This window comes from Euphorbia lathyris, chromosome 1 (assembly GCF_963576675.1).
Source record: "Euphorbia lathyris chromosome 1, ddEupLath1.1, whole genome shotgun sequence".
Lineage (NCBI taxonomy): Eukaryota > Viridiplantae > Streptophyta > Magnoliopsida > Malpighiales > Euphorbiaceae > Euphorbia > Euphorbia lathyris.
In genome coordinates this window covers 14294639-14322500 of record NC_088910.1, presented here as the reverse complement: position 1 = coordinate 14322500, position 27862 = coordinate 14294639, and the positions used below count along the sequence as shown (strand labels likewise).

General features: G+C 34.6%; 2 protein-coding genes across 9 annotated transcripts; both read left to right on the top strand.

Annotated features, from left to right (window-relative positions):
* Positions 1-1046: 1046 nt before the first annotated feature.
* On the top strand, positions 1047-9734 carry LOC136222459 (uncharacterized). The gene is made up of 4 exons (XM_066010240.1): positions 1047-3815; positions 6103-6299; positions 7252-7300; positions 9353-9734. Exons 1-4 carry the CDS (start codon positions 1155-1157, stop codon positions 9599-9601), a joined length of 3156 nt encoding a protein of 1051 aa, XP_065866312.1. The 5' UTR covers positions 1047-1154; the 3' UTR covers positions 9602-9734.
* Positions 9735-16789: 7055 nt separating this feature from the next.
* LOC136222423 (uncharacterized) lies at positions 16790-26620 on the top strand. 8 transcript variants are annotated; one of them, XM_066010203.1, is made up of 9 exons: positions 16790-17052; positions 17302-17369; positions 17453-18266; positions 19859-21220; positions 22113-22149; positions 22449-22499; positions 22678-22736; positions 23195-24250; positions 25967-26620. In XM_066010203.1, the coding sequence occupies exons 3-8, from the start codon at positions 17621-17623 to the stop codon at positions 24226-24228; spliced, it is 3189 nt and encodes a 1062-aa protein (XP_065866275.1). In that variant the 5' UTR covers positions 16790-17052; positions 17302-17369; positions 17453-17620; the 3' UTR covers positions 24229-24250; positions 25967-26620. The 8 variants fall into 8 exon arrangements, with proteins under 8 accessions (XP_065866275.1, XP_065866267.1, XP_065866260.1 ...); XM_066010195.1 differs by having other exon boundaries at positions 23195-24271; XM_066010188.1 differs by having other exon boundaries at positions 25833-25967.
* Positions 26621-27862: the final 1242 nt, after the last annotated feature.

Here is a 27862-nt window from a genome sequence, read left to right as displayed (position 1 = left end):
TTTTTATCCCTAACGCTGGCAGCCAAAAGCAATTTTACCCCTTAAGTTTTCAAGTTGGCTCAAGTTGATAAATAATTCATCAAACTGTCTTTTCGATCATAAATTTTGTCATCTAAATTTCGCATTTGTCATTTTATCACTCATTAATAAAAGATCATAAACATATGATTAGACATGAAATTAAAAAAAATTAAAAATATACTGTCTTTTGTACAAGTTGGATAAAAATATTTCGCGAATTTATAAATATTAATCTTCAATTCTATTATTAAATTACACAAAATATGAAATCTTTTTTTTAAAGAAACTGATATACAACTAGTGCAGAATAAGAAACAAAATATATGTGTTTTATACTAATGTCTAAAATTGATCCAATTTGACAACATAAAAAGTAAAATTGTTATTGGCTACCAAAATTAGGAGTAAAATTGCACAATTTCAGACGTTAGAAGTATTTTTGCATCCTATTCTAATAAAGAATGGAGGGAGTATAACTTAACTAAGGACCGATTTGATAACACTTTTCAGCATTTAAAAGTAATATATTAAGTACTTATTAGTTTTAAGCTTGTTTGATAATCAAATTTAAATACTTCAGTTAGTTGCAGATTAACTTATTCTGGTAAGTCAAAATATTTAACTTTTTTTTAAGTTAAATATTATCAATTAATATTTTTCAATTCAATATTTATTTTTAGTATTTATCAAATAATTATATCATTTGATACTTTAAGTATTTATAACATTTAGCACTTAAAATTTAGTAGTTATTTTTCGATGCTTAATTTTAAGTTTTATCGAACACCGTCTAAGTTGCAACCATAATTTTCAAAAAAAAAAAAAAACAAAGGAAACCATTTTATTTACTAAATTAGTGGTTATTCATTTATAATTAAAATAAAGTAAATTTTTTTTACTAAATTAGTGGTTATTCATTTATAATTAAAATAAAGTTTTTTTTTTTTTGATAAAAAATCAAATAATTTTTAAATTACGAGAAGAAGTTGAAATGTCAGATTCATATATACTGGTTTTGAGAGAGCTGCACCGAAAATTTGGCGGGTTTGAGGACGGGAGGCCGAAACTTGCAAGAATACAATTTCTCTACTTGCATTCTCGATCTTCCTTTCAATTTCAATGTCAGCAAGAAGATGAAGAAAAAGATAGTCACATCTCCCTATTTTGACACCGGAAAATATGAGGATGACTGTAGAAAACGAAAGAGAAATGGGGTTTCGAAATCGGAGATTGACGACAATTCTGCAATTGATGATGCTGCTTCTCAGGATTTGGGGGAAGCCAAACCTAGAAAGAGGAATAAGAAGAAGAAGATAGTAATTTCACCTTATTTCGACAAATCAAAAGACGCACAAATTAAGGAATCTCCTTCAACTATTCTTCCTGGTAGTGCTTCAGATTCTATCCAGAAGCGGAACAAGAAGAAAAAGGTAATTGTTTCTCCCTATTTTGCGAAATACACTGAATCTAAGGATGAGGAGAAACAAAGTGATTCTCCTTTTGTTCATACTTACCACGAATTTTCAACAATTCCTGCTATTGATTCAGATTCTGTCCAGAAGAAGGAAAAAGTAGTCGTGTCTCCCTATTTTAAACAAGTAGAAATTGAAGGCATAGAATGCAAGGATGATAAATTTGCTGATTTGAAGAGGAAAAGGAAGAAAAATGTAGTTGTTTCTCCTTATTTTAATCAAGTAGATGTTGAAGGAATAGAATCCAAGGATGATAAATTTGCTGAATTAATGAGGAAAAAGAAGAAAAAGGTAGTTGTGTCTCCCTATTTTAAACAAGTAGAAGTTAAAGGCATAGAATCCAAGGATGATAAAGTTGCTTGTGTTGCTATTAGTTTGGAAGGTAAAGAAGAGAAATTTGGAGGTGCTGATGTGTTTTGCCAGGCTGATTTGAAGAGGAAAAAGAAGAAAAAGGTAGTCGTTTCTCCATATTTTAAGCAAGTAGAAGTTGAAGGATTAAAATCCAAGGATGATGAAGTTGCTGACTGTATTAGTCTGGAAGGGAAAGAAGAGAAAGATTGGGTTGCTGATGCAAATAGGAAGGCGTCGAAGAGGAAAAAGAAGAAAGAAGTAGTTGTTTCTCCATATTTTAAGCAAGTAGAAGCTGAAGGATTAAAATCCAAGGATGATGAAGTTGCTGACTGTATTAGTCTGGAAGGGAAAGAAGAGAAAGATTGTGGATCTGATTCAAATGGCAAGGCGTCGAAGAGGAGAAAGAAGAAAGATGTAGTTGTTTCTCCCTATTTTAATCAAGTAGAAGTTGAAGGATTAAAATCCAAGGATGATGAAGTTGCTGATTTGAAGAGGAAAAAGAAGAAAAATGTAGTTGTTTCTCCCTATTTTAGTCAAGTAGAAGCTGAAGGATTGAAATCCAAGGATGATGAAGTTGCTGAATTTGTTAGTCTGGAAGGGAGAGAAGAGAAAGATTGGGGATCTGATGCAACTGGGAAGGCATCGAAGAGGAAAAAGAAGAAAAAAGTAGTTGTTTCTCCGTATTTTAAGCAAGTAGAAGTTGAAGGATTAAAATCCAAGGATGATGAAGTTGCTGATTTTATTAGTCTGGCAGGGAGAGAAGAGAAAGATTGTGGATCTGATCCAAATGGGAAGGCATCGAAGAGGAAAAAGAAGAAAAATGTACCCTATTTTAACCAAGTAGAAGTTGAAGGATTAAAGTCCAAGGATGATGAGGTTGCTGACCGTATTAGTCTGGAAGGGAAAGAAGAGAAAGATTTGGTTGCTGATGCAGATGGGAAGGCGTTGAAGAGGAAAAGGGAGAAGAGAGTAAAAGTAGAACAGATGAATTCCAAGGATGAGGAAGTTCAAAACAATGCTCATGATTGCAAGAGTAGAAGGAAGAAGATTGAAAATGTTCATGTTACTCTTAATTTGGAAGGGGATCGGGTTGTTGATGTGTTATGTGAAGCTGATGCCAATGTGAAGGCGTTGAAGAGTAAAAAGAAGAAAGACGTAGTTGTTTCTCCCTATTTTAAGCAAGTAGAAGGGGAACAGATGAAATCCAAGGATGAGGAAGTTCAAAATAATGCTCTTTATTTGGAAGAGGAAAAACAGGACATTGTCAGCCAGGAGAAGGCAACAAAGAAGACGAACAAGAGTGAAAGGAACGGTCATATGGAGGCAGAAATGGAAGTAAGAGATGCAGAGAAGCCGACAGAACAAAATGGTGTCCTTGAGGATGATGGACATTTGGCTAAGAGAAGAGCTCCTGCAAATGGAATGAGTTTTGAAGATATGCTAACCAAATATACATATAAAAGTAATGGTGGGTTGCTGAATTTTAGGCAGAAGAAAACTCTGAACCCGCAAGTTTGCTCTCCTAATTTAAAAAAGGCAGTGAATGATCAGATTACAAATGAAGAGGTTAAGATTGAAGAACAAAAGTTAGCAACAGATGATGAAAAGCCTAGCATAGAAGTTTGCAAGGTTTCTCCTTATTTTCATACTTCCATTGGGCAACAAGTTGGAGTGAATGAAAGAGAGCTCGAGGGAATGAAACCTCTGAAACCATGTGAAAGAGCAGGTCTTGTAGTTGGAAAAGTCCTGACTAACAGCAAACAGGGGAAGAAAAAGAAATCAAAGCAGAGACGAAAGGCAATAGTTCTTTCTGCTTCGCAGAAGCGAAGTGAGGCTTATCGAAGAAAAACTGAAGATAACACATGGAGGCCACCGCGATCTGTAGTTGGACTTCTGCAAGAGGATCATGCTCACGATCCTTGGAGGGTGTTGGTCATATGCATGCTCCTTAATTGCACATCCGGCAAACAGGTACTCTCTTGGTCCTTCTGAATTGATTTGTAGCAATCAAGCATTAGAACCTAGAAATGTTTGTTTGTTTGTTTGTTTGTTCTTTTTAACTTATTAATTGATAGAAACTATGACATCGAACACGTAGAAGGTACTTTGTTATCATATTTCCTTACTTCCTTCCTTTGTAACCTAAGAAATTCTAATGTGATAGGGAAATGGAAACTGAAACTGAAAATGAAGCAGAAACCGGGAAACGTTATTTCTAAAATAATATGGCTAGGAAATGGTAATGGACCCCGAAAAGAAACTTAAATGGAAACGGATATGAAACGTGAAAGTGCTAATGAAGAAGAGTTTCCGTGCAACATAGCTAACATGTTGAAACCTGCTTCTTTTTCCACAATATTGTGTTCTTGTACTGTTGTATGTTGAATGCTTTGTAGCTACATTTTGGTATATTGTAACAGTATGTTTTGCTTCTCTACTCTCTCAATTCGTTATTTCTTTCGAACTCTTTTTCTTTTTTAGGTTTTACATACTTTCTCTTCTGTGCTATATATCAATTCAACATGCTATCATGGAAAATCATTCCAGTTCTACCGTGCCATGTAAAAATTGACATTTTTATTGCTGATTTCTGCAATCAATTACTTGCTATTTTCTGAATTTTTGCTTTGTTTCAACTTTCAACTCGTGTGTTTTATTTGATATTTACAAATCTCTAAGATTTTTCAGTTTTACTCTTATTTAGCCTTGTTTAGCTAACTGTATTATTTCATTTACTATCTCAATCTCCTATGACGTACTCTTTGTGGACTTTTCTGTCAGTATCCAATTTAATTGATCACCCCGTTGTTCACGTTCACTGCTATGAAAAATATCCGAGGAACAACACAATTTTATATTAGACATAAAAAGGTGGGTATGCCAGTGAAAACTAATCATAATCCTGTTCACTTCCACATTATTTGTTAATGTCTTTTAATTGGCCTTAATGTGTTCTTATTCTTAAGTGATTAACCTGCAACTTAAACGAATTGATGGGTTTTGGCAGCATCTTGATCTTTACATGTAAATTCAGATTTTTATTTTATTTTTGGTTTTGGTTGAATTAGTTAAATGGGTTTTCTGAATTGGTAAAGAGTATGATAGAGAATACGCTAATAGGCATAAAGGGTAATATGGGAACTAAGGAACGTGCGGTTTGGAGCTTTGTGGAGGTTAGTTACAGGAGATAGAGAGCTTTTGTTAGTATAGATATAGAATGTACAGTGAAAAGAAGGGGATTACTGAGAATTATGGTGATTTTTCTGTTTGGCTGCTTAGTGTCACGGCCACAGTCTCTCACTACCTGTCGACAGTGGCATTTTGTCGGTTGAAGATATGCGGATATACATCAGTGAGATTTTCTTTCCTTTTCGTTCCGGACCTGATATACATCAGGACACAGCGAAACCTTATTTCTAAAAAAATTATAGCTAGGACTCGGTCATGGAAACGGACAAGAAACTGAAACGGAAACGAAATGGGAAACGCTAATGAAGAAGAGTTTCCGTGCAACATAGTGGACAATCTCTCACTAACTGTCGACAGTGGCCTGTTCCGTGTAGGGATGGCAACGGGTAGTGTACCCGCGGGTACCCGGCACTACCCGACCCTAATGGGACTACCCGTACCCTGTATAAAAGGGTATGGGACGGGTATGGGATCAAAATCATTACCCGTTAGGGTAATGAGACGGGTATGGGAATACCCCCTAGGGTACCCGGTACCCGTTACCCGTCATAAAAAAAAGTATATTAATAAATATCATTGTTTTTTAGATGTAAGACATGAAATTTAAACCCCAACCGTGACATTAGGTAGAGGCTATGCCTGCTGGTAGAGTGAGGATTGGGTTTACCTCAATTCATTTATCTTCTTTCCTTTTGGTTTGTTATCCATTAGTTCTTTATTTCATCTATCTAATATACATTAGCGAGATTTCGGATTTCTTTCCTATTTTCTGTGTGTTTGTGTATCGGTTTTCTTTCCTATTTTCTGTGTGTGTTTGTGTATTTGGTTCATTGATACCAATCAAATACACAAACACACATGGAAAAAATGTAAAGTATGCGGTGGAAGGGGAGGGCGAAGACTGATTTGTTTAGTTTTGGAGCAACTCGAACGGATTGGCTATGTAAATTATGGATGTAAATTAGGGTCTCATTGTATGGTTGTATCAGTTTCTTAAAAGAAAAGAATTCATATATGTCCTGCCCGTGGACGTAGGCAAAATCACGTAAAACTTTGTATTTCATTGCAGGTTAAGGGAGTTATAGCAGATTTTTTTGCTTTGTGTTCTGATGCAAAGGCTGCAACTCAGGCAACACCAGAAGAGATTGAGAAGATTATACAACCTTTAGGTTTGCATAAGAAGCGGGCAATGATGATACGACGCATGTCGGAGGAGTATTTGGGGGATGAGTGGACTCATGTCACTCAGCTTCATGGTATCGGAAAGTAAGTCCTTCGTTTCTCTCTTTCCATCTAATTCAATCTCCGAAAATTGACATTTTTTGAGGTTTTCATCTTTTAATATTTGACCTTAGACCTTGGGAAAGTGTGTGGTTGATCCCTTGTTGAAAGGAACCTTGTCTGAAATTCGCCATTTTATAATCCGGACATCACCCAACAAGGGTTCAATCCCAACATTTCGCCAAGTTCAAGGGGTAAATAAATGCATTTTTCATTTCAATATTGCTTCCATAGTTGTTAAAGGTGCGCCTCACTCTAGGCTCAAGGTAGTGAGCCTTGATTGCAGAAAGCGGGCCCTTTTTAAAAAGTTTTCTCCTTGTGCGCCTCGCATGGGTATATATATAACATATAGGGTAAATAATTTATTAGTCCTCTCATAACAAACCGTTTAGTCCCTTATTTCGAAAAACACATTATAAAGTCTCTATCCTTTGTCACTATTAACCATTTGGTCCTTCTGTCTAATTTTTTTAGATTTTTAACCGTTATATTTGTCCTAAACATATAGACAGAAAATAACAGAGTAAAAAGGTCATTTTGTATTGTAATATGGATGTCCTAAAAGTTAAGATATGTTTGGTTAAAAATCGAAAAAAATAAACAAAAAGGCCAAAGGTTAAAATTGCCAAAAGATATGACCTTATAATGTCTTTTTCAAAATAAGAGGACTCAATCTTATCAAACAAAAAAAAAAAAAAAGAGGACTCAACAGTGTATTGCGTAAAAAGGTGGGGACTAATAAATTATTTACCCATATATATATATATATGTTCTGCATCTCATGTTCCTCAGGCGCGCGCCTTGAGCCTAAACTTGAGGACTCTTAGTGACTTAGTGCGCTTTACGCCTCTAACAACTATGATTGCTTCCCATATCATATAGTATGAAGGAGCAATCATATAGTATGAAGGTTATGAAGTGATTTTTGAATGTTCAGGTATGCTGCTGATGCATATGCAATATTTTGTACAGGAAAGTGGGATCAGGTTATTCCTAATGATCATATGTTAAATTATTATTGGGATTTTCTTCACAAAATCAATCAACCTTCCTAGTTTTTATTTTGGGTTAGTTAATTGTACATAAAGTTTGATTTATTTTGGGTTATGTTAAATTATTCTTAGTTTTCGAGAATGCATTTTAATCATATTGTTGTCACGTAAGATCAATTTTAGCTAATTTTAAAGGGATGAGGTGTAAAAATGTCCCTAATGTTGTCTACCAAGAGCAGTATTACCCTTAACGTTAGAAATTGTACAATTAAGGATCTAAGATTATTAACTTGGTTCAATTGTGGACATCAAATACACTGACTTTGTCAGATGCTCTGTTTCCCTAATCAAAATGGCTCCAATATCTGATGAAATTTTGTAGAAATCACTTTGATTTTCCATCATCACAATTCACAATCCTCTCTAGATCCGAGTTTAGCATTTTCCATGTTACCGAGTTTAGCATAACCAACAACCATTGGATTCCATAGAGCCATATCCCTCGTCCTGTGACACATTTCATCAAACACCTATGGCTGCTTTTAAACGATGAATACATCTGAATTAGGCTAGTTACAATATGAACATCAGAACCTAAACCAATTCGAATAGTTTGACAGTGAATTTGCATCCCTGTTTTCATTGCTAACCATTGAATAACAATTGTTAACAATCGAATAATCAAGCGCCGGTTAGGAGGACTGAAGAGTGGCAAAGGGATGTAGTGGTGAGGGGTAGGGGAAGACCTAAGCAAACTTGGAGGGGGGTGATCGGGAGTGATATGAGTTTATTAGGGATTGGGGATAATATGGCAGTGGATATGATGGAATGGAGGGAGAGAATTTGTGTCGCTGACACGACTTGATTGCACGGTTTTATATGATGGTTCATGTTAGCCGACCCCGAATCATTTCGAGCCGAAGGCTTTGTTGTTGTTGTTGTTGTTGTTGTATAGAGGATCGTGAACTATGATTTTTATAAAATTTCATCAAATATATAGGAGCCATGTTAAGTAGGGAAACAGTGCATGGCCAGTTTATTTGTTAGCGATGTCCAAAATTGGATCAAGTTACTAACTTAGGTTCTTAGTTGTACAATTTCTAACGTTATGGTAATATTGCTTTTGATTGATAGCGTTATGAGTATTTTTTTGCAGATGATCCCTTATTTATAAGAAAATTTAAATAGACTTGTATGACATTCATTTAATTGTGGCTTAATACATCATTTGCCCTCTGAACTTGTCCAAAAAGCTTGATTGGCCCCCTGAACTTTTAAAGTGTTCCGATAGCCCTCTGAACTTGCATAAAATGTTCAGTTAGCCCCTTGAACTTGCGTAAAATGTAATCAATTATCACTCGGTCGTAAAAAGTAAGTTAAATGCGGAAGATGTATTCCACGAGTCTTAAAAAAAGTAAAACGACCAAAAATTGGAGTATACGATCCTAATATTAGAGAAGACAAGTTGTATAGTTGAGCAAGCAATAACTTCCTTTTTAATCTATTTTTTAAATTATGTAATCACATTCTATGATGCGTGGAATACATCTTCCGTATTTAACTTACTTTTTTTACGACCGAGTGATCAATTGATTATATTTACGCAAGTTTAGTGGGCTAACTGAACATTTTATGCAAGTTCAGGAGGCTATCGGAACACTTTGAGAGTTCAGGGGGCTAATCAAGCTTTTTGGACAAGTTCAGGAGGCAAATGATGTATTAAGCCTTTAATTGTCATATCAGATGTTGCAAAGGATTAGTAGGGATGTATGTAGACCGGAAAGAAAATCTGATCAAGGTACAAAGGAGTACCGATAACAAGAATAATTTCCTACTTAGGATTAGACCCTTATTTGATTCTGTGGTATTAAAAAATTTTGTCATTTGCTCACAGTGGTATCATTGGATAACATTTAGCTCATGTGGTATTCGTATAGGCGATATTTAACAATTTTTAGATTGGAAAATTAACTGATTTGTTAATTTTTGTCACATGACATGTATAAATGACAATTTTTGACACATGCCGAGGCCTCTCGAATTTAGGTAGGCTTGGTATTGACTCATCAATATCTTGAGTTGAGGCATCTCGAGCTGAGCTATGAAGCACAGACTCTTTCTTGGGTGGCCGTGTCGGACTCGGCGGTGACATGGGACTCGGCAGTGACACGGTGGGGACTCATCGAGACACGGCAGGACTCGACAGTGACACAGCGGGGACATGGGACACGGATGGGACTCGGCAGTGACACGGTAGGGACTCGGCGGGACTCGGCTAATGGTGAAAATATGTAAAAGTTTAGGGTTTTTTTAAAAATCTTTTAAAACCTATGGTTTAATTACAAAATTTGACAAAAAAAAACCTAAACTACATCTAATTCTCACATGTGTATCGCGATTATAAACGCTTAGAGCTTCTTTCTCTTCCTTCTTCGATTTGTTTTGTGATTTAGCAAGTTTTTTATATATATTTTATATCTAATATATATAAAATTTGTCGTGTCCTGCCGCACTCGTGTCTCATATTTTCTAAAAATGTCGTTTGCCATGTCCGCACTCGTGTCTGCATCCGTGTCCGCATCCGAGTCGGTGCTTCATAGGAACTGAGCTTTGACTGAGATGAGTTTTGACTGAATCTCATCGAGCTTTGACCGAATCGAATCTAATCTTTAATTCAAGTCAAGTCTTATTGAGTTGAACTTTAACAGAGCCGAGATCGAAAAGTTTGCAAATTATAAAGGCTTGTTAACACCTGTAATCACTTAATGACGGATGAACATTTTCTCATTCATATCCCAAAAAATCTCAATGATGTTTGGAGATTTCATTTTTAATTTAGCTGATTTTTATTTTATTACTTTTTAACAAATGATGACGTGTTTTTTTTTTCAAATGCCAAACATCAAGTCGTTCAATTTCATGAACTAAGTGTTCGTTTGTTTCAATTTTTTAGAATTACTTTTTGCAGATAAAAAATATTTGGTAAAATTTCAAAAATACTTCTTAAGTCATCTAGTTGTTTAAAAAACAAAACTTGACTAAGTAAATTAATTGTGTCCTTATTTCCATCCACCATTTTTACAAATTTGTGATTGCTTCCATTGACGATATAAAAGCTAGAGGAAGGCAGCTTAGTTTTCCAAATTTGTTCACTTTTAATTTATACTTTCAAAAATGTTATATATATATATATATATATATAGCTAAAGATTAATATACATGCCAATACGCCAAGCACTGGAACGGTTCATATTTGCTATAAACTTCTTTAGTATATTTCTCAATATTCTTACTGTTGCAGTGCTCTTTACCATGTACCTTATTAATTGCAAAAATACATTAAAAGTGTTATGAAAATTATGTAATAATTTTGGGTAAGGTGTAAAAATACCACTAATATTTGCAGTCATGAGCAATTTTACCTTTTACGATGGCAGCTAAAAGCAATTTTACTCTTAACATTGTCAAGTTTGGTCAATTTTGAAAAATAATTCATCAAAATGTCTTCTCGGTCATGAATCTTGTTATCTGCACCAATTGCATATAAATTGATTCTGACAAAAGATTTCATATTTTTTGTGTTTTAATAATAGAATTGAAGATTAATATTTTTAAATACGGTGAAATATTTGATTTTTTTTGTCCAACTCGTACAAAATACAGTTTATATTTTTATTTTTACGTATAATCATATGTTTGTAATCTGCTACTAATGAGTAATAAAATGACGCACATGTAAAGTGTAGATGGCAATATTCATGACCAAGAAGACGATTTGATGAATAATTTTTCCAATTGATCCAGCTTGTCAATATTATGGGGAAAATTGATCTTGACTGCCAACGTTAAGGGTAAAATTGTACCATTTTAAACTTATGGATAAAATTACTCTAGGGCATGTAGGATCCATCGTGTTTTGATTTCAGAATGACTTAAATCTTACAGCTAGAGCGTGTAGGATCCAATTGAATTAATCGTTTCCTTATTCTTAATCTAAAATAAATATATTTTATACGGTAAATTTATAAAATTAGGCTTTTGGGGAGGTTTATTTACATTTATAGATTCATTTCAATTAGAGATGGCAACATGTAATGTACACGCGGGTATCCAGTATTACCTGATCCTAATAGAACTACTCGTACCCTGTATAAAAGTGTATGTGAGATCGAAAACATTACCCATGATGGGTATGTGAATACCCCCGAGAGTACCCGATACCCCGTATATATTTGACGGAAATTGACCACATATCTATGTTTTATAATGATGTCTGAAATTGACCAAATTTACCAACGTTAGGGGTAAAATTGCTCTTGACTATCAATGTTAGGGGTAAAGTTATACTATTTTAGACGTTAATGGTAAAATTGCTACTCGTTGTAAACGCTAGGATATTTTTGCACCTTATCCCTTCAAATAGGATAAGGTGCAAAAATACTCCTAACATTTACAGTCAGAGTAATTTTATCCATAATGTCTAAAATTGTGCAATTTTACCCATAACGTTGGCAGCTAAGCGCAATATTACTCCTAACATTGACAAGTTAAGGTGCAAAAATACCCATAATGTTTACAATCAGAGCAATTTTACTCATAACGTCTAAAATGGTACAATTTTATCCATAACATTGGCACCTAAGCGTAATTTTACTTCTAATACAAGTTGGGTCAATGTGAGAAATTATTCATCAAACTCTCTTCTCGATCATGAATCCTGTTATCTATGCATCATATGTACGTCATTTTATCACTCATCAATAATAGATCATAACATATGATTAGACGTAAATTATTTTAAAAAATAAAAAATATAATGTCTTTTGTACAAATTGGATAAAAAAAATTAAATATTTCACCAAATTTATAAATATTAATCTCCAATTCTATTATTAAATCACATAAAATATGAAATATTTTTTAGAACTAACTGATATGCAATTAACGCATAATAATGAACAAAATATATGTGTTTTATAATAATATCTGAAATTGACCCAAGTTGCGAACGTTAGGGGTGGAATTGCTATTGGCTGCCAACGTTAGAGGCAAAATTATATCATTTTAGACGTTAGAGGTAAAATTGTTACTCGGTGTAAATTAGGACTATTTTTCACCTTATCTCTTAAAAGAAAATCATTACCAAATTTCAATCAAATTCTCCCTGATAAGTTTGGGGATAAGGTGCAAAACTAGACTTAACATTTACGGTCAGGAGTCATTTTACCCCTAATGTCTAAAATAATGCAATTTTATCCGTAATGTTTGCAGTCAAGAACAATTTTAACTCTAACATTAATAAGTTTGGTCAATTTGAAAAATAATTTGTCAAACTGTCTTTTAAGTCATAAATCTTGTCATTCGTACTTCACGTATGCGTCATGTTATCACCAATTAGTAACATATAAAAAAACATATGATTAGACGTGAAAAAAATGCCGTCTTTTGTATGAATTGGATAAAAAAAATTCATATATTTTACCGAATTTATAAATATTAATCTCCACTTCTATTATTAAATCCCAAAAAGATATTAAATCTTTTTTAAAACCAACCTGTAATTAGTAACAAAATATTTGTGTTTTATAATAATGTCTGAAATTGACCCAACTTATCAATATTAAAGGTAAAATTGTTATTTTCTGTTAATATTAGGGATAAATTTGTATTATTTTAAGACTTTAAGGGTAAAATTTGCATTATTTTTGCATAGTATCCCAATAAAATCTATATCTATATATCTATATATCTATATATATACTAATTCTGTAGAATATATTGCTGATGTGTCGTTTTCTTAATTGCTGATGTGTAATTTTTGTAGATTATCTTAAACTCCTCCTCTTCTTTACAATTACGTTACTCTATTATGGTTTCTTCTGGCTTTTTGCATAACCATGGTTAGTTAACTGTTAATAAAACTACCCACGTCCTCGCCGGTTTCTTCTCTCCCACTTCCTCAATCTCAATCACCACTCAACTGCTTATCTCTATATTTCTCCCAACTGTTATCTCCCTCAATTGGATTATTCTTTCTGGAGAAATTTGTTTGAGTTGCTTTGAAATTTGGATCGATTTGTGCATTTCCATATTCTGGTGATGAGAACGATGAATGGTGGATGGAAGAAGATTAGGTCACGAAGCGAGCTTGACTGATCGTACTCGGACGGCTCGATTAGGTCGTATCCAGACTCAGGCTCCTGGTCATCGCACTATCTTCTGCAATGATCGAGATGCTAATTTCTCTGTTCGATTCAATGTTCCTTATTAGATCATAATGCATGCTTCATTTTATTTTTATATATAAACACATTTCATTTGCCCAGAAATTTAGAGTTTTTGTTTTTATTTTGTCATCCCGTAAAACAGAAGAAATTTAGAGCAAGTTCCATGTATTACTATCACGCACATGTCTTAAGTTATATATTTTTATAATCTGCAGGCATCCGGAAGGTTTGTTGCAGCAGCTGGGAGAAATCCTGTTTGTAATCTTGGATCAATGGTTGGTACAACAAAATTTCCTGATTAGTGCTATTTCGAAACTTATTCCTGATTAGTGCTATTTAGAAACTTATGGGATTGAGGGGAAAGGTAAATATACAGAGGCACTTCAGTAGAGGACTTGGCCATCTTCATAACAAGTCTCCCATTTCACACATTGCAAAGGTACTCTAGGATAGATTACTTTTCTAGCACAATGTTTAATTTAGCTTATTTTAAGATTTTTGACAAAGGAGTGGTATTCGTTGATAGAAACAACTAAACGAATCAAAGAAATAGATTGGTGGAATTATGTAGACGTTTAGTGTCCTTATATAATAGCATCTGAATTTTTACTATATAAAAAAAATTAAAAATAGGGAAATTGTTTTAATGAGTATAAGATGCCCTTCATAATTTATTAAAATTTATGATAATATCAATTCAAAACATACAATTTTATTGCATATCAATGCATCCTAGCCTTCAAAACTAAGTCAAGTGAGATGCATAAAGGATGGTAATGGTAATGTCTTAATGAAAGATAAGGTATGCAGGAGAGACGGGGAAGCTATTTTTATAAGCTCTTCAATGGAAAGCATTCAAGTAGCTTGGAGATCTAAGAGTTCCATTGAGCAAGCAAATTATAGAGGAATCATAGTAGGTGAGGTGAAAAATGCCTTAAAGAAAAATAAAGATTGAAAAAGCTAATGAACTAGATCTGATGCTATCTAAGTCTAGAAAAGGTGCAGGAAATATAGGAGACTATTGTTAACTATGTTTTTCAATAAGGAATCCTTGACAAGTGGATAAAAACTATGTTACTTTTGGTCACTTTGATTAGAAGATGAAATATGATTTGAAAGTTTTAAAAAATCATGTTGCTTTGCTAATATCTTTGTTGCTTGCACTGCATAGTTTCTGTGTTTGTCAAATTAGTTATTAGCTTGGTAACCTTACACAAGATATTCCTGAACTATTTCTGTATGTATTGAAACTTAAAATGCGATTTGGATTTGTCCTTGGAGTAATTTTTTTTATCTCAAAGGTATATTAATTTAAAATCTTTTTCCATTGCAATGAGGATGTATGAAATTGGTGTTTAAAACAGTTTCAAATGTAAAGAATTTGATGATCCAATTGTCGAGTTGAGTATAAATGCTAGATTTGAAACCCATAGTTGTTAAAGGTGCAAAGGGGTCCTGGAGCCTAGGCCTAAGGCATAGGAACACGAAACACATTTTACTGTTCTAACATTGGTTGTTGTATTGTCTTAGACCAGAATTGCTCACTCCTGTTCGGAAATTGTAGTCAGTTCTTAGTTTTTATTCTGCAGATTGTGCATCGTATTTGATCATGTTGAACATGCTTCGCACCACAGTTTTCTTACTTTAATTATATCAGCCAAGTTCTTATTATCGTTTTGATGTTTCGTTTTGTACAGACAATTCTTGCTGGAGCTACTGCCCCAGAATCTAAATGGGAGAGTGATGGTGTGAAGCTTCAGTCTGCTGCTATTTCATTGACGGTCCTTTAGTTTTGTGCTAATCTCATATTCTCCAGATAAAAAATTGGTATTGTTTCTGCCAAATTGCATTATAATTATGCAATAATTGTCAAGACTTAGGCATGATCTTTTCGGGTGAACGATTTTCTAACTTTATTTAGTTAGATTAGGATTTAATCATCCAGTTACGAGGCTCAATAGATTTAAGAAATTAGATATGATTAATATATTAGGATTTAATCATCCAGTTACGAGGCTCAATAGATTTAAGAAATTAGATATGATTAATATTGATCGCTTTACTTTTGGCTGCTCTGGAAAATAATCTATCGTGCTTATTGAACATCAGTGGCCAATGTAGGATCTTGCTGGTGGAATTGGGACTGCATCTGGATAGTCTTGGTGATTGTTGCTTGGTTCTACTTCAAATCAGATGTTGAACATCGATCTCAACCCGTACCGAGACTATTTGTCTTTATGTGATCACCGTCTTATGTTTCTGATGGCAACTTTGCAACTTTTGTTGAGTTTAATAAGCTAAAGTAGAGTTAATTTTATTATCATTTGATAAATAAGAGGTTTATCAAATTGATTTGGATGGATTTGAGGATAATTTAAGATCTTATTGGAATTTTTTTGGGCACATTTTTAATATATTTCTGACATCATACATCATGTTTATGAATGTAATTTATATGTTAATTTATGAATTAATTTAAGGTGTTTTTGAAAGAATTAATTTAAGGTTTTAATTGGTTATAATTTGATTTATTAGTGCAATGCTATAAAAATATAGCTGTTAATATAGTTGTCGCAGATTTTTTTTTATTTGTAAGCTTATATTTACTTCCAATTCTCTTTAATTCTTATTAATTAAATTTGAATTTTAGAGTTCTTTCTTCTCAAATAGCTAAATTATATTTAATTACATATTTTTAATAGTTAATTTCTTGCAACTTTTTAGTTAGATTTTTTGGGCAATTTTGATTTCGTTTTGAAACTTATTTATTATTTCAATTAAAAAGAATGGTATATGATTTGCGCTGAATCATGATGTATTAGAGTTAAAAGTCTACTAGATTTACAAATTTATCAATTCATGCACGATGGATTATAGAGTTATAAGTCTACTAGATTTACAAATTTATCAATTCGTGCACCATGGATTATAGAGTTATAAGTCTGCTAGATTAAGGATTTTATCAATTTGTATACTTACAAACATTAACTAATACTATTAGTATTTTTTTTTTTTTTTAACCACTGCTCTATTCTTTTTCTTTGTTAGTTACAACTTTTTTCCTTTTCTTTTTCTTAAAAACTGTTCTATTTTTTTCTTTTTGTTTATTGCAATTTAACATGTGTAATAATAATAAATAATAAATATATTTACAATTTGAAATATTTAACAATATTGAGTCATTTATTCAGCAATACTATAATGCGTATGAAATCATATAAAAAAAACCCGTGCAAAGCACGGGTCAAAAACTAGTTACTGACTAAAAAGGAGTTTAATCAGCACCCGTACAGATACCCTCACCATTTACCCGCTAAAACCACACTGCTTCTTCACGACTACCCAAACCCTAACCAGATCAATTCCACGAAGGTAAAACACTACAAGTTTTGGCGACAGAGCCTTCCATCTCCGGTTCCGATGGAACACCGGACTGCAGTACCGTCTTCATAGACACTAGCATCGGTACTCAGTTCATTAGCACCGTCTCCTCCTCCGAAACGGTCGCCGATTTTAAGAGTAATCCTCTCTCCTTTTACCTTAATCATATTTTAGCGTTTTAACTAAACTAGTATCATCTCCATTGATTATCTCATCTTCACTTCAATTATAATGTGCTAATTAAACTTAATCCTGTTTATCGATTGATTGAATGTGCTAATTAATCTTAATCATTTATCGATTGATTGAATGCTTTAATTAATCTTAATCGTGTATTCTTTATCTCAAGAAAGCTTCACGTATTTTTGTGGTTTTTTTTTATTGTAGAGAAATTGTTGCAAGAACATGTTCTCTGCTTTCCTCATGTTGGGGGAGTTAAAATTGATGGTTTAAAGGTATGGTATTTGATTATAAATGCAGTAAAAATGTGTTAAGTATGGTCGTGTGAGTTCATGAAATGTTCTTATAAATTTTGCAGGTAGAGCGCAGAGGAATTTTTTATTATTTATCAGAATCTATTTTAGTGAAAAGTGTGTTCCAGGGGGTGAATAAAAGTTGGTTCATTAGTGTTGATGCTTCTAGTTTAGAAGAGCATAATAGAAATAGGAACTTTCTTAATCCCTGTTCTAATAACCTGTTAGCTCCTATGGGTATGATGAATGTTGCTTTGGATGATAAGGGTTTAGATGTTGCTAGAGGAGATGCTTCAAGGAATGTCGAGTTACGGACTAAACGTGTAGAGAAAAAGCCTAAGCCTAGAAGGAAACGGAAACGGAACCGGAACCGGAACCATATTGTTGATGAACTTGCTCCAAGAGAAGACAATGATGATGTGCCTGAATCTGGTAGGCATAGATCACAGAAGGAGACTGAGGCACCAGACAGTTTTCTGGGAAATGGAGTAGTGTCGTGTGGTGATGATGCTGTTGAGGGAGGAGGCGCCATTGTGCAAAGTTGTAATGTTGGGAGTGAGAGGACTAGAGAGCAAAAAAAGCATATTGAACTCAATAATGCTAAATCAATGGAGAACAGGGATCAATCTTTGGAAGTCAGTCCAAAATCAGAACCTGAAGCGAAGAAAAGGCGTAAAATCAAACATTCAACAATCTCTCAGAAATCTCCAGTTGACAAACAACATACAAGATATGCTTCAGAGGCTGTTAATCAAGAAACTGCTGCTGCAGTTCCTTCAATTTGGGTGAAAAATGTTGGAGTTGAGCATGTTGGGACGTTTAGTAACTCATCCAATTTGGGTAAAAAACCTGCTGCAATCTCTCCAAAAGATAATCTAGGTAAGTGCAGTGGATTGTATTGAAATTTGAAAACAAAAACTTACATTTTCTATACTCATATCATATCATTGTCTCTTTTCTGTCGTGTTTCCTTCATTACTGTGAATGGAAAACAAAAAGTAATAACTGTTTGTTAGTATAATACGAAGAGTTAATTAATATACTTTTGTCTGGCATTTGAATTTTGTTTGTTGCTATCTGTATATAATAACCATTTTCACATTTGTCGCGGATCTTACTTATCCTCACAAGTGATTAAGATGTTCATTAATTACAATTGAAGTTTATTCATGCCAAGCTGTTGAAATGTCAAATTCAAATGCACCAAGTTTCTCTCAAAAAGTTGAGGGTGACTATAGACATATCGTGCCAAATTTAGGTGTAAATTTACATATTTACTTGCAAAACACAAACACACACTTACTATAGACCTGTTTGTAAGTTGGGTGTTTGTGGTTCGGTTTGGCTCGAATCCGGTCAAATCTAATATTTCAATTGAATCTATATATAGAATAATCTCTTGCAGGTAGAATAATCTCTATTTCTTTCAGTCTGCACTTGGATTTTGTTTCCTTATGTGTTCTTATTTTATATAACTTTATCCCATCAGATTTATCGAGCTGATAAGTTAGTATTCATGAAATATGCAATCCAAGGAAAATCCAGATTATATATATATAGTTTGTTATCAGCTGGTTCTCTTTCCTCCAATGACTCATTAATTATAAAGCTAATTTGTCATGGTTAAATAAAATTGTTGTTTGGAAAAGGGTTATTATTGTATTTGGTTAAGTTATTCTTTTGGTTGTCTATTATTCAAGACACTCACACAATTCAAAGGTGATTTGTTGTTTTCTTTTGCCGCAAAGATTAGGAAGAAATGTACTAACATCAACGAGAAATGAATTTCTTTCTTCATGTTCAAAATTTAAGTCCAAGTTCATTTGGTTGGGTTTAATTGATTCCGGGGTTGGTTGGGCTTAATTGATCTGCAGTTAATCCCTAATGAAACTCTAGACAATCCATGACACAATAATAATGTTTGCTGTAAATGCACACATCTAGAATGGTGCTATTAGTATCTAATTTGCTTCTCTTAATTTTGCAACTTTATGCATTAGTACCAATTATTGAAATGACCATTATAAACTCCACCTCTTACAGAAGTTGTATATGGCAGCATCAACAAGATTTCAGTTTTCATCTGGACTAGACTTTTTGTAATGATTGTGGATAAGTATGACTACCATACAACAAAGAATTGGTGATTCTTTATCATGGATTTACAGGTTATAAATTACTTTTTTTATTTTCTTATGTGCTACTCTTTTTATGAATTGTACAGCAAAATGTAAAAATGCCTTAAACAATTAATTAGGTGCAAAATTGTTCTCATTAGACTCAATTATACAAATGTATATGTAGGTGTTTATATATACACACACATTAAGTTGCAAGTATTGCTCCAGTTATTCACAATATTTCAATTGAATTTACATTAATACTCAAACCCAGCTCGGCCTCTTGCTATATATTTGTTAGATTTATACATAAACATATCTCAACTCTTGTTTTATTTGTTATGCTTGTAGAAATTGGTACGAGGAATGAAGAGGCTGATAATGTGGAAGGTGGTCATGAAGCATCTGAAGCAGCAGAGAAGAATTCTTGTCTTGAGGTCCAAGCATCTGATACGACTGGGAAAGAGAACAAAGTTTCCGGACACGAAAATGAGAATGATGGAGCAGAAGAACACCAAAATCATGTTTTTGGTCAGAATGATTTACACTTAAAAGCTAAAGAAGCGATTGTTGGTTCAAAATTGCTTGAAGCTAGTGAAACTGTGGATCCTCCAAAATTGTCCAAGAAAAAGAAGTCGAAGAAAACAAAGGATTTAGTGAGTGTAACACCGCCCATTTCTGCTACCGAACATGTGAAAGGCTTTACAAGCAGCATATCTCCTAGCAAACCTCAGAAAATTGCCAAGGCGGATCACCTCAGTGATACTTTTAGTAAAGAGGAGATGCTTGTTGATGAAGAAGTGACTAGAAAAAATGGTGCTAATGATATAGTGAAAGCTAAGAAGAGGAAGCAAAAGAAGAAGCCTGATGCAGATTCTGATGTAGAGAAAGAGTTGGATACGGTGAGTGATAATGTGATTCAGAATGTGGTGAAATCAGTCAAGGAGATGGGAAAAGATTGGATCACTTTGGAGTGTGGAAAGGATACCGCAGCTGAAAATGATCGATGCATTCAACCTGCTCAAGTTCGAGCACAAAAACTGGAAAGTAACAGTAAGAAGAGGTGCCCTGAAGCTGTTGTCAGTGGTAGCCCCTCTAGAAGTGGCAGTGCAAATGAAGTTGCTGATTCCTGCGAAAGAAACGGGGTCGAGTTCAATGATTATTTTGTGCCTAGAAAGCAAGATGTTGAAACTGAAGGTTCCAGTGAGATGCTTGTTGATGAAGAAGTGGCTAAAACAAATGGTGCTAACGGTATGGTGAAAGCAAAGAAAAAGAAGCATGATGCACATTCTGATGGTCCTCCATCCGACTTAAAAACTCCGCTGATGTCAAATAGCAATCATGTTCCTGAAGAAGCTCTGAGATCTAATGATGCTCCTCCAAACAAAGAGCCTTCAGAAGTTTCTGATAGAGGGGAAAAACCTCTGGTGCGTAGCAAGTCTCAGAAAGTTTATGCTGTTCCTGAAGAAGCTCTGGGATCTAATGATTTCAGTCGTTCAAAGAGTAAAAAGGCTGAATCGAATCGGGAAAGCTCTAAAAAGTTAAGTTTAGGAGGAGTATCAGGTTCAATATTCAAGGATGATAGCGCTGCTGAGGCTTCTTCTAATGAAGATAAGAATTCAAATGTCAGCACCAGAACTCCATCAGTTGTTCCATTGTCTTCTGGCTATTCGGATGGAGAACGCAATGCAGATTATGACTCATCACAAAATGGTAAATTTTGGTCATTTTTGCTTTTGCATTCTGCAAAAAGAGGCATCAAAACTCATACATTGCCATGGTTTTCATTAGAGGTGGCAAATTCGGGTTTGGTGTCAAAATCGTGTTATTTCATATATATGTTCCATATGGTCATGTATGATATAAATGCAAGAAAAATGAATTCCGTGTCAATCGTGTCTTGTAAGTCGGATTGTGTCTGTAAATCGTGTTTTCGTGTCTGAAATTGCCACCTTAAAATTTGGAGAACTTAAAATTTGTATTAGGTTTATTGCCCACTTGATTATTTGGTGAACTGATAAGAATTCTCTCTTTTACTGTCGTTTACACTTGCAATAAATTATTTGCTTCTTAATTTTTTTAAGCAATAAATTCTTCTGAGTATTTTGTAAGGTTATATTTATCCTCTAGTAGTGCTTATGTGAACTTGATTTTTAAGATAGAAATGAACATTGGATAGGCATTGAGCAGGTAGTACCTAAGTAGTCTTCTCATAGCCAAATTATGGTAAACTTTTCAACGTCTTGTCTGTTATTAGTTGGTATGTCTGGTTCAACTAATCCTTGAAACACAAATGGCACCGATACTTGTAAGAGGTTGACGTGCATATATCGGATACTCCGGAGATACGGATACGTCGGGGATATGCAAGGATATGTAGTGTGTGTGTATATATAATATTGTGTATCCTACCGTACTCGTATCTCATATTTTTTTAAAATTCCTTTTGCTGTACCCATACGCTTATACGTACCCATACGCATATGCCTATGCGTACTCGTATCGGTGCTTCAGCGCTCCGAACTGATAATGCATCTCTCTATTTTGCTTTGTTTTCATTAATAATATATGTGCTGATGTTTTCTTTGAATTGAAATTGTCATAGGAACTAGCAGCCGGAAAAGAGAGGAAGGGAAACCAATGTAAGTGGAAAAGAACTGAAATTATGAATTCATTGTTATTGCTGCTTGTTAGGAACAAATTCTAGGCATATATAGATAACCATCTATGTTGCACGGAAACGAAAACAGACACCGGAAAATGTTATTTCTAAGAAAATTTAGCTAGGAAACAGAAACGAACACGAAACTCGAAAATGCTAATGAAAAAGAGTTTCTGTACAACATAGATAATCATTTATCTGCTGCATTTTACATGGATGTTTATTTATATACTTTTCTCTTGTGATCCTTATAGCTTTACTATCTACGTTTAATGACAGTTGTTCCGGCATGATTCTGAATAAAATTCAAAGAAGTTCAAGACATTCTATGTATGAAATTTTTATCGCGATTGTGTGATTGAGGCCTAACAAATAGCTTACTTAACCTTACAGGTTAATCACAAGAATGGCCTAAGTGAAAATATATCTCGAGTAAATAAAATACGTTAATTTTGATTAACTTTTTTAATAGCTCTTCTGATCAGTTGTATTGTTGTAATGAACACAGGAAACTAATTGAGCATTCTCCGGTTGTTGTCGAAGGCAAAAATATGCAAGCAACTTCTAGTAAGTTTTCTAAACATTTAGGCAGCCTGACATATTAACCAAATATATATAATAACTTGTCGGAAACTAAATACTGAATCCATTTTATTTTTATATATATAATCTTGTGTTTATGTTCTAGCTCTATATATTGTTCGTAATTGATGCTTGCTTTTATTTCCGAAATTTAGCTCTAATTGTTGAAAATATTGGCATATAATGTGTTAAACAACCATTTAATAGAAAAGGAGTATTTTAGATTGCACCCGGACCAAACTGGTTCGGGACTGTTGTGATCATGTCATGTCAGCACCACTACTGATGTGGAATGAAAACAACAGTCCCAAACAAGTTTGATCGGGGACAACTATAGAAAGTCTCTTCACTCTCACATGCAAATGTTCCTTATTAAGTTTGAATTGTATACAATACAGATACACTCTTATACCGTGTGTTGAACTTTTATAAAATTGCGTCAGTATTGTCAGGTTTGTTGACAAATGGTGCTAATCTTATGGTGAAAGCTAAGAAGAGGAAGAAGACGGAGAAGAAGCATGATGCATATTCCATGTTCGAGTATGATGGCGCTGCGGGATGTTCTAATGAAGATAATAATTCATTAGAAGAAAAGAAAAACGCAGCAGTAGTAGATATTGACAACGAAGACCCGAATGATGATTTGTGTTGGATTTGCGGAGATGGTGGAGAGCTTATCTGTTGCGATACTTGTCCTTCAGCCTTCCATCTCACCTGCCTCGGGATTAAAACATTCCCTTCCGGCTGTTGGAACTGCATTTATTGTTTATGCAAATATTGTCACAAAATTTCTCCTAACCATACTTGTTCTTTTTGCCACCAGAAATATCACCCGTCCTGTGTTAGTAATCCATCCTTAGCTTTCTGTGGCGACAAATGTGAAGAGCTACACCGCAAACTGCACGAACTTATAGGAGTCAAACACGAACTCGGAGGAGGGTTTACTTGGAGTTTCATTCGCAACGACGGAACTGTGTTATCTCCCAACAGTTCAAAATTGGCTGTGGCAGTACAGATAATGGAAGAGTGTTTTCTGCCGATGTTTGACGATAAAACTGAAGTCAATCTGATTCATAATATCGTCTACAATCACGGCTCCAACGTGCATCGACTCAACTACTCAAGTTTCTTCACTGCAATTCTAGAAAAGGGAGGTGAAATGATATCAGTAGCATCAGTAAGAATACATGGGAATGAATTAGCAGAGATGCCTTTTATAGGGACACGTGAGGAGTATCGCGGGGTAGGAATGTGTCGGCTACTTCTAACCGCAATTGAAACCGGTCTATGCTCTTTAAATGTCAAGAAATTGGCGATTCCTGCTGTATCTAAGGTTAAACAAACTTGGATTTCTGCATTCGGTTTCAAGCATTTTCAAGGTCCCGCCAAGAGATTACTGAGAAGATTTAACATGGTTGTGTGTCCTGGGTCTCTTATGTTGTACAAACCTTTGGCTGTTTCAGGAAGTCAAATCTGATATATCTGCAGAATCTTAAAAGGTATCTACTGAATCTTAAAAGGTAAAATTCTACTGAATATTAGGTACATATCTACTGAATCTTATGCATAGATTTTTTTTTTTTATTTCAAGTGAGCATGTTTCATATATTTTCTTCTGGTTTAGGACTAATTATGTGGATATGTTGAATTTGTAAGTGAGTCAATCTGTAATTGTACAGTATAGAAATTAGGGTGATGTTCGGTTCGATTACTAATCGAACTGAACTGTTTGTTATAGAAACTGAACCGAACTAAACTGAATAGAATTAGTAACTGAATATTGTTCTATTGGCCTCTATACCTGTTTAAATGAACGGTTAACCCTCTAAAATCCACGTGACTAGGGATGTAAATGGGGTGGGGATTCCCCATCCCCATTGGTGACTCGTCCCAGCGGGTATGGGGAATCCTTGACAAGGATCCCCATGGGACGGGGATGGAGATAATTTTGTCCCTACAAGGATCCCCATTGGTGACTCGTCCCAGCGGGGACGGGGAATTCTTGACAAGGATGGAGATAATTTTGTCCCCCGTGACGGGGATGAGGACCGCCCCGTTAATCCCTGAAGGGGATCATCGATTATTCCCTGTGATAATTGATTTTCTTGGATGATTTAAATGCATTTTAATTAGGTGATTGGTTGCTTTCAATTTTTAGTGTTATGTGATTTGAAAAATTTGAGAATGATTGTTAATATTTGATATTATTAGCTACCTATAAACGGGGAATGGGGATCCCCGCCGGACAAGGATGGGAATAAGTTTTTCGCCATTTAGCTCGCGGGGATGAGGATGGGGTGGGGAACGGGGATGGATTTCCCGTCCCGCCCCGTAGGGGTGGGCACGGTTCAGTTAACCGGTCCATTACCATATTTTATTAACCGAACCGAATATATCGGTTTTTAGTTTATTAAAACCGAAACCAGTCCAATACTATCGGTTAACCTTATCAACGGTTAACCAATAATTTCGGTTATATTTTTCGGTTAACGGTTTTTAACCATTTTGTTTATGGTTAACCAAACTCAACGGTTAACGGTTTTTAACCATTTTATTCATGGTTAATCAGAATAAACGGTTAACCTGTAATATTTAATCAATCAAATTAATTAAAGCTATTAAAACAATTCTGTCAAAACAATCTCAATGTACTTTGTAATCACATTAGATACTTTCCAATCACATTAGATACCATACAACTTGCTAATTTAATGGGGAAAATAAGCTATAAAAATGACAGATCAAACATATGTTTTACAATAAATAAATATGGGCAAATGCTATATTTGTTTTTCAACTCAAAAAACAATGGTGGATATGAGAAGACTAAAGAATTCCATAATTAATAATTTCTGATTCCGCCTTGTCTTTCTTCTTCAAGTTTTCATTCATTCTAATTCTAGCCCAAGAGAAGCCATGGTCACCATGTTTTGAGCTTTCATGTTTTCTCTCCATCCATTGATAAACATCAAGATGATTTTGATCTACGGTGCTTTCTCTTTCCCATTTAATCTGCAAAACAAAATTCAGATTATAGATTCTTCCTAATTTAATTTGATATATGAATTTCGAAATTGTTAGAGAATAATATGGCTTACCACCGTTATGCGATTAAGACCGGGAGAAAGCTCGGGGAACCATCATCGGAATGGAGCCGGCGATCAACAACTTTTTCTTCTATTCCGATCTAGTGAAGAGATCTGTCTTTTTTGTAGATGAAAGGCTGCCAAAGGGATACTCAACTGATACTGGACAGAGGGTTAACCGCTTGGACAGACTATGGATGGCTTCCTACGGTGGTTGTGTAGATGAAGAGAATAGAAGATCGACTGATGTTGAAGAGAATGGAAGATCGAATGATGTTGGATGGAAAAAGTGAAAGATGGGTGCCTGGAAGAAGTGAGAGATGTGGGTGGCGGCTGAAAGTGGGTGACTAATTGTAACATTAGGGTTTTAGAGATTGTTTATATATACATATAAATATAAAATATTCAAATTTTTTTTAAAAATGTGTAATTGGTTCGGTTAACCGAAAAACCATCGGTTTTTTAGACTTAAAACCGAAACCGAAAGTAATCGGTTTCCCAAAATTAAAACCGATCTTGTAACCACCGGTTCGGTTAACCGACTTTTTCGGTTCGATTTTTCGGTTTTAGGTTTGGTTATCGGTTTGGTCGGTTTTTTTGCCCACCCTTACCGCCCCGCCTCGTTTTGGAAAAGTTCAAATGTGTACATTTTAAACAAGTTCAGCCGGCTAATAGATCGCTTCCTTTCAGAGAGTCAATTGGGCACTTTAAACAAATATTGGAGTGAGTATAATATTTGTTCACGAGAATCTTTAAAGGTACATGAATTTCAAAGAATATTCTATTTATGTGACATATCTACTGAATCTATAAAATTTTTTTATTGGTTTAGGACTAATTATGTCAATATTGAATTTGTAAATGTGTAAATTGTACAGTATAGAAATTAGCGGTGAGCATCGGGTTGGTTCGGTTACTAATCGAATTGAACTGTCTGTTAACTACATAGAATTGACAACTGAATATTGTTAAACCGAAAAATTATGATTCAGTTCGTTTCAGTTACCGACCGAATACTGAAATATATAAATTTTTAATTTAAATGTCCAAAATTACAAATTTGTATACAATAAAAAAAAATTTGTGATTCAATTATAGAATTAGAAATCGTTTTCATTGTAAATAATGAAGTTTTGAATTAAGCGAACCTTGTAATTAAAAATCGTTTTCATTGTAAATAATGAAGTTTTGAATCGCTTTCTTAAAGGATTTGTATAAAAATAAAATTGACTTGTATGTTTAACCACGTTTTTTTATTAAAGGTTTTTATCTCAGTGTTTTCAAACGCACTTAAATCGTTCCAACGGCGATTAAGGTGAGAACCATGTAAATAAACTCGTTTTGGAGAAATAAGTTAGTGTAGAATTAACTCGCAACACGACATGTAAATCACGTTGTAAATAAACCACTTCTTCCTTCCTCCCCTCTCTTTTATATTGAACTGATGTAAATGGGTGATTCTTTACTAAAGTGGCTTTTCAATAATATATGCTCAAAACGGTTTCCAAAATGAGAAAGAAAATGTTTCAAATGAATTTTAAACTTAAAGAAATATGCGATTAGTCCGTTATCGCCTAACATGCTGAGTAGGAGGCTGGTGGTTCATAACCGGGCGATGTCGAGGTGCTTAGTAGCCTTTCTCCGGAAAGGAGCTAGCCTTCTCGGCTCGTACCCAAGTTTCCCGAACCCACACCGGTCTCCCGCAAGGGATCGGTGTTCATTTTCCCATTCGTGGGTGGCGACTCTTCCATATCTCCGAGCTCCGGTCCTGCCGAGCAGCTTGATTCCACGATTGGTTGCTTTCGGCGCCAATCACCGCTTACGTCGTCATGAGGTTGTCCACCCCCCGGTCCGCCCGGGAGATTAGGCCGCGGCACCTCGTCTAACAAGTGGCGACTCTGATGGGGAAGTGAGAAATTTGATTCCGGAAGGCGTGTATTAAGCCCTTAACGGGGACGGATCGTATTATTTCTTTTCGTATGCATTCATGTGCATTATTGCAAACCTTTTGGGTAATTTCCGCGA

What these genes read in the sequence shown, in the direction of transcription:
- LOC136222459 (XM_066010240.1), top strand. Translation starts at nt 1,155, where the DNA reads ATGAAGAAAAAGATAGTCACATCTCCCTATTTTGACACCGGAAAATAT. An exon ending in ATTGCACATCCGGCAAACAG is followed by an intron (nt 3,816 to 6,102) that starts GTACTCTCTTGG and finishes ATTTCATTGCAG; the next exon opens with GTTAAGGGAGTTATAGCAGA. An exon ending in GTACAGGAAAGTGGGATCAG is followed by an intron (nt 7,301 to 9,352) that starts GTTATTCCTAAT and finishes TCTCGAATTTAG; the next exon opens with GTAGGCTTGGTATTGACTCA.
- LOC136222423 (XM_066010203.1), top strand. Translation starts at nt 17,621, where the DNA reads ATGGGTATGATGAATGTTGCTTTGGATGATAAGGGTTTAGATGTTGCT. An exon ending in TTATGACTCATCACAAAATG is followed by an intron (nt 21,221 to 22,112) that starts GTAAATTTTGGT and finishes AAATTGTCATAG; the next exon opens with GAACTAGCAGCCGGAAAAGA. An exon ending in AAATATGCAAGCAACTTCTA is followed by an intron (nt 22,737 to 23,194) that starts GTAAGTTTTCTA and finishes AAATTGCGTCAG; the next exon opens with TATTGTCAGGTTTGTTGACA.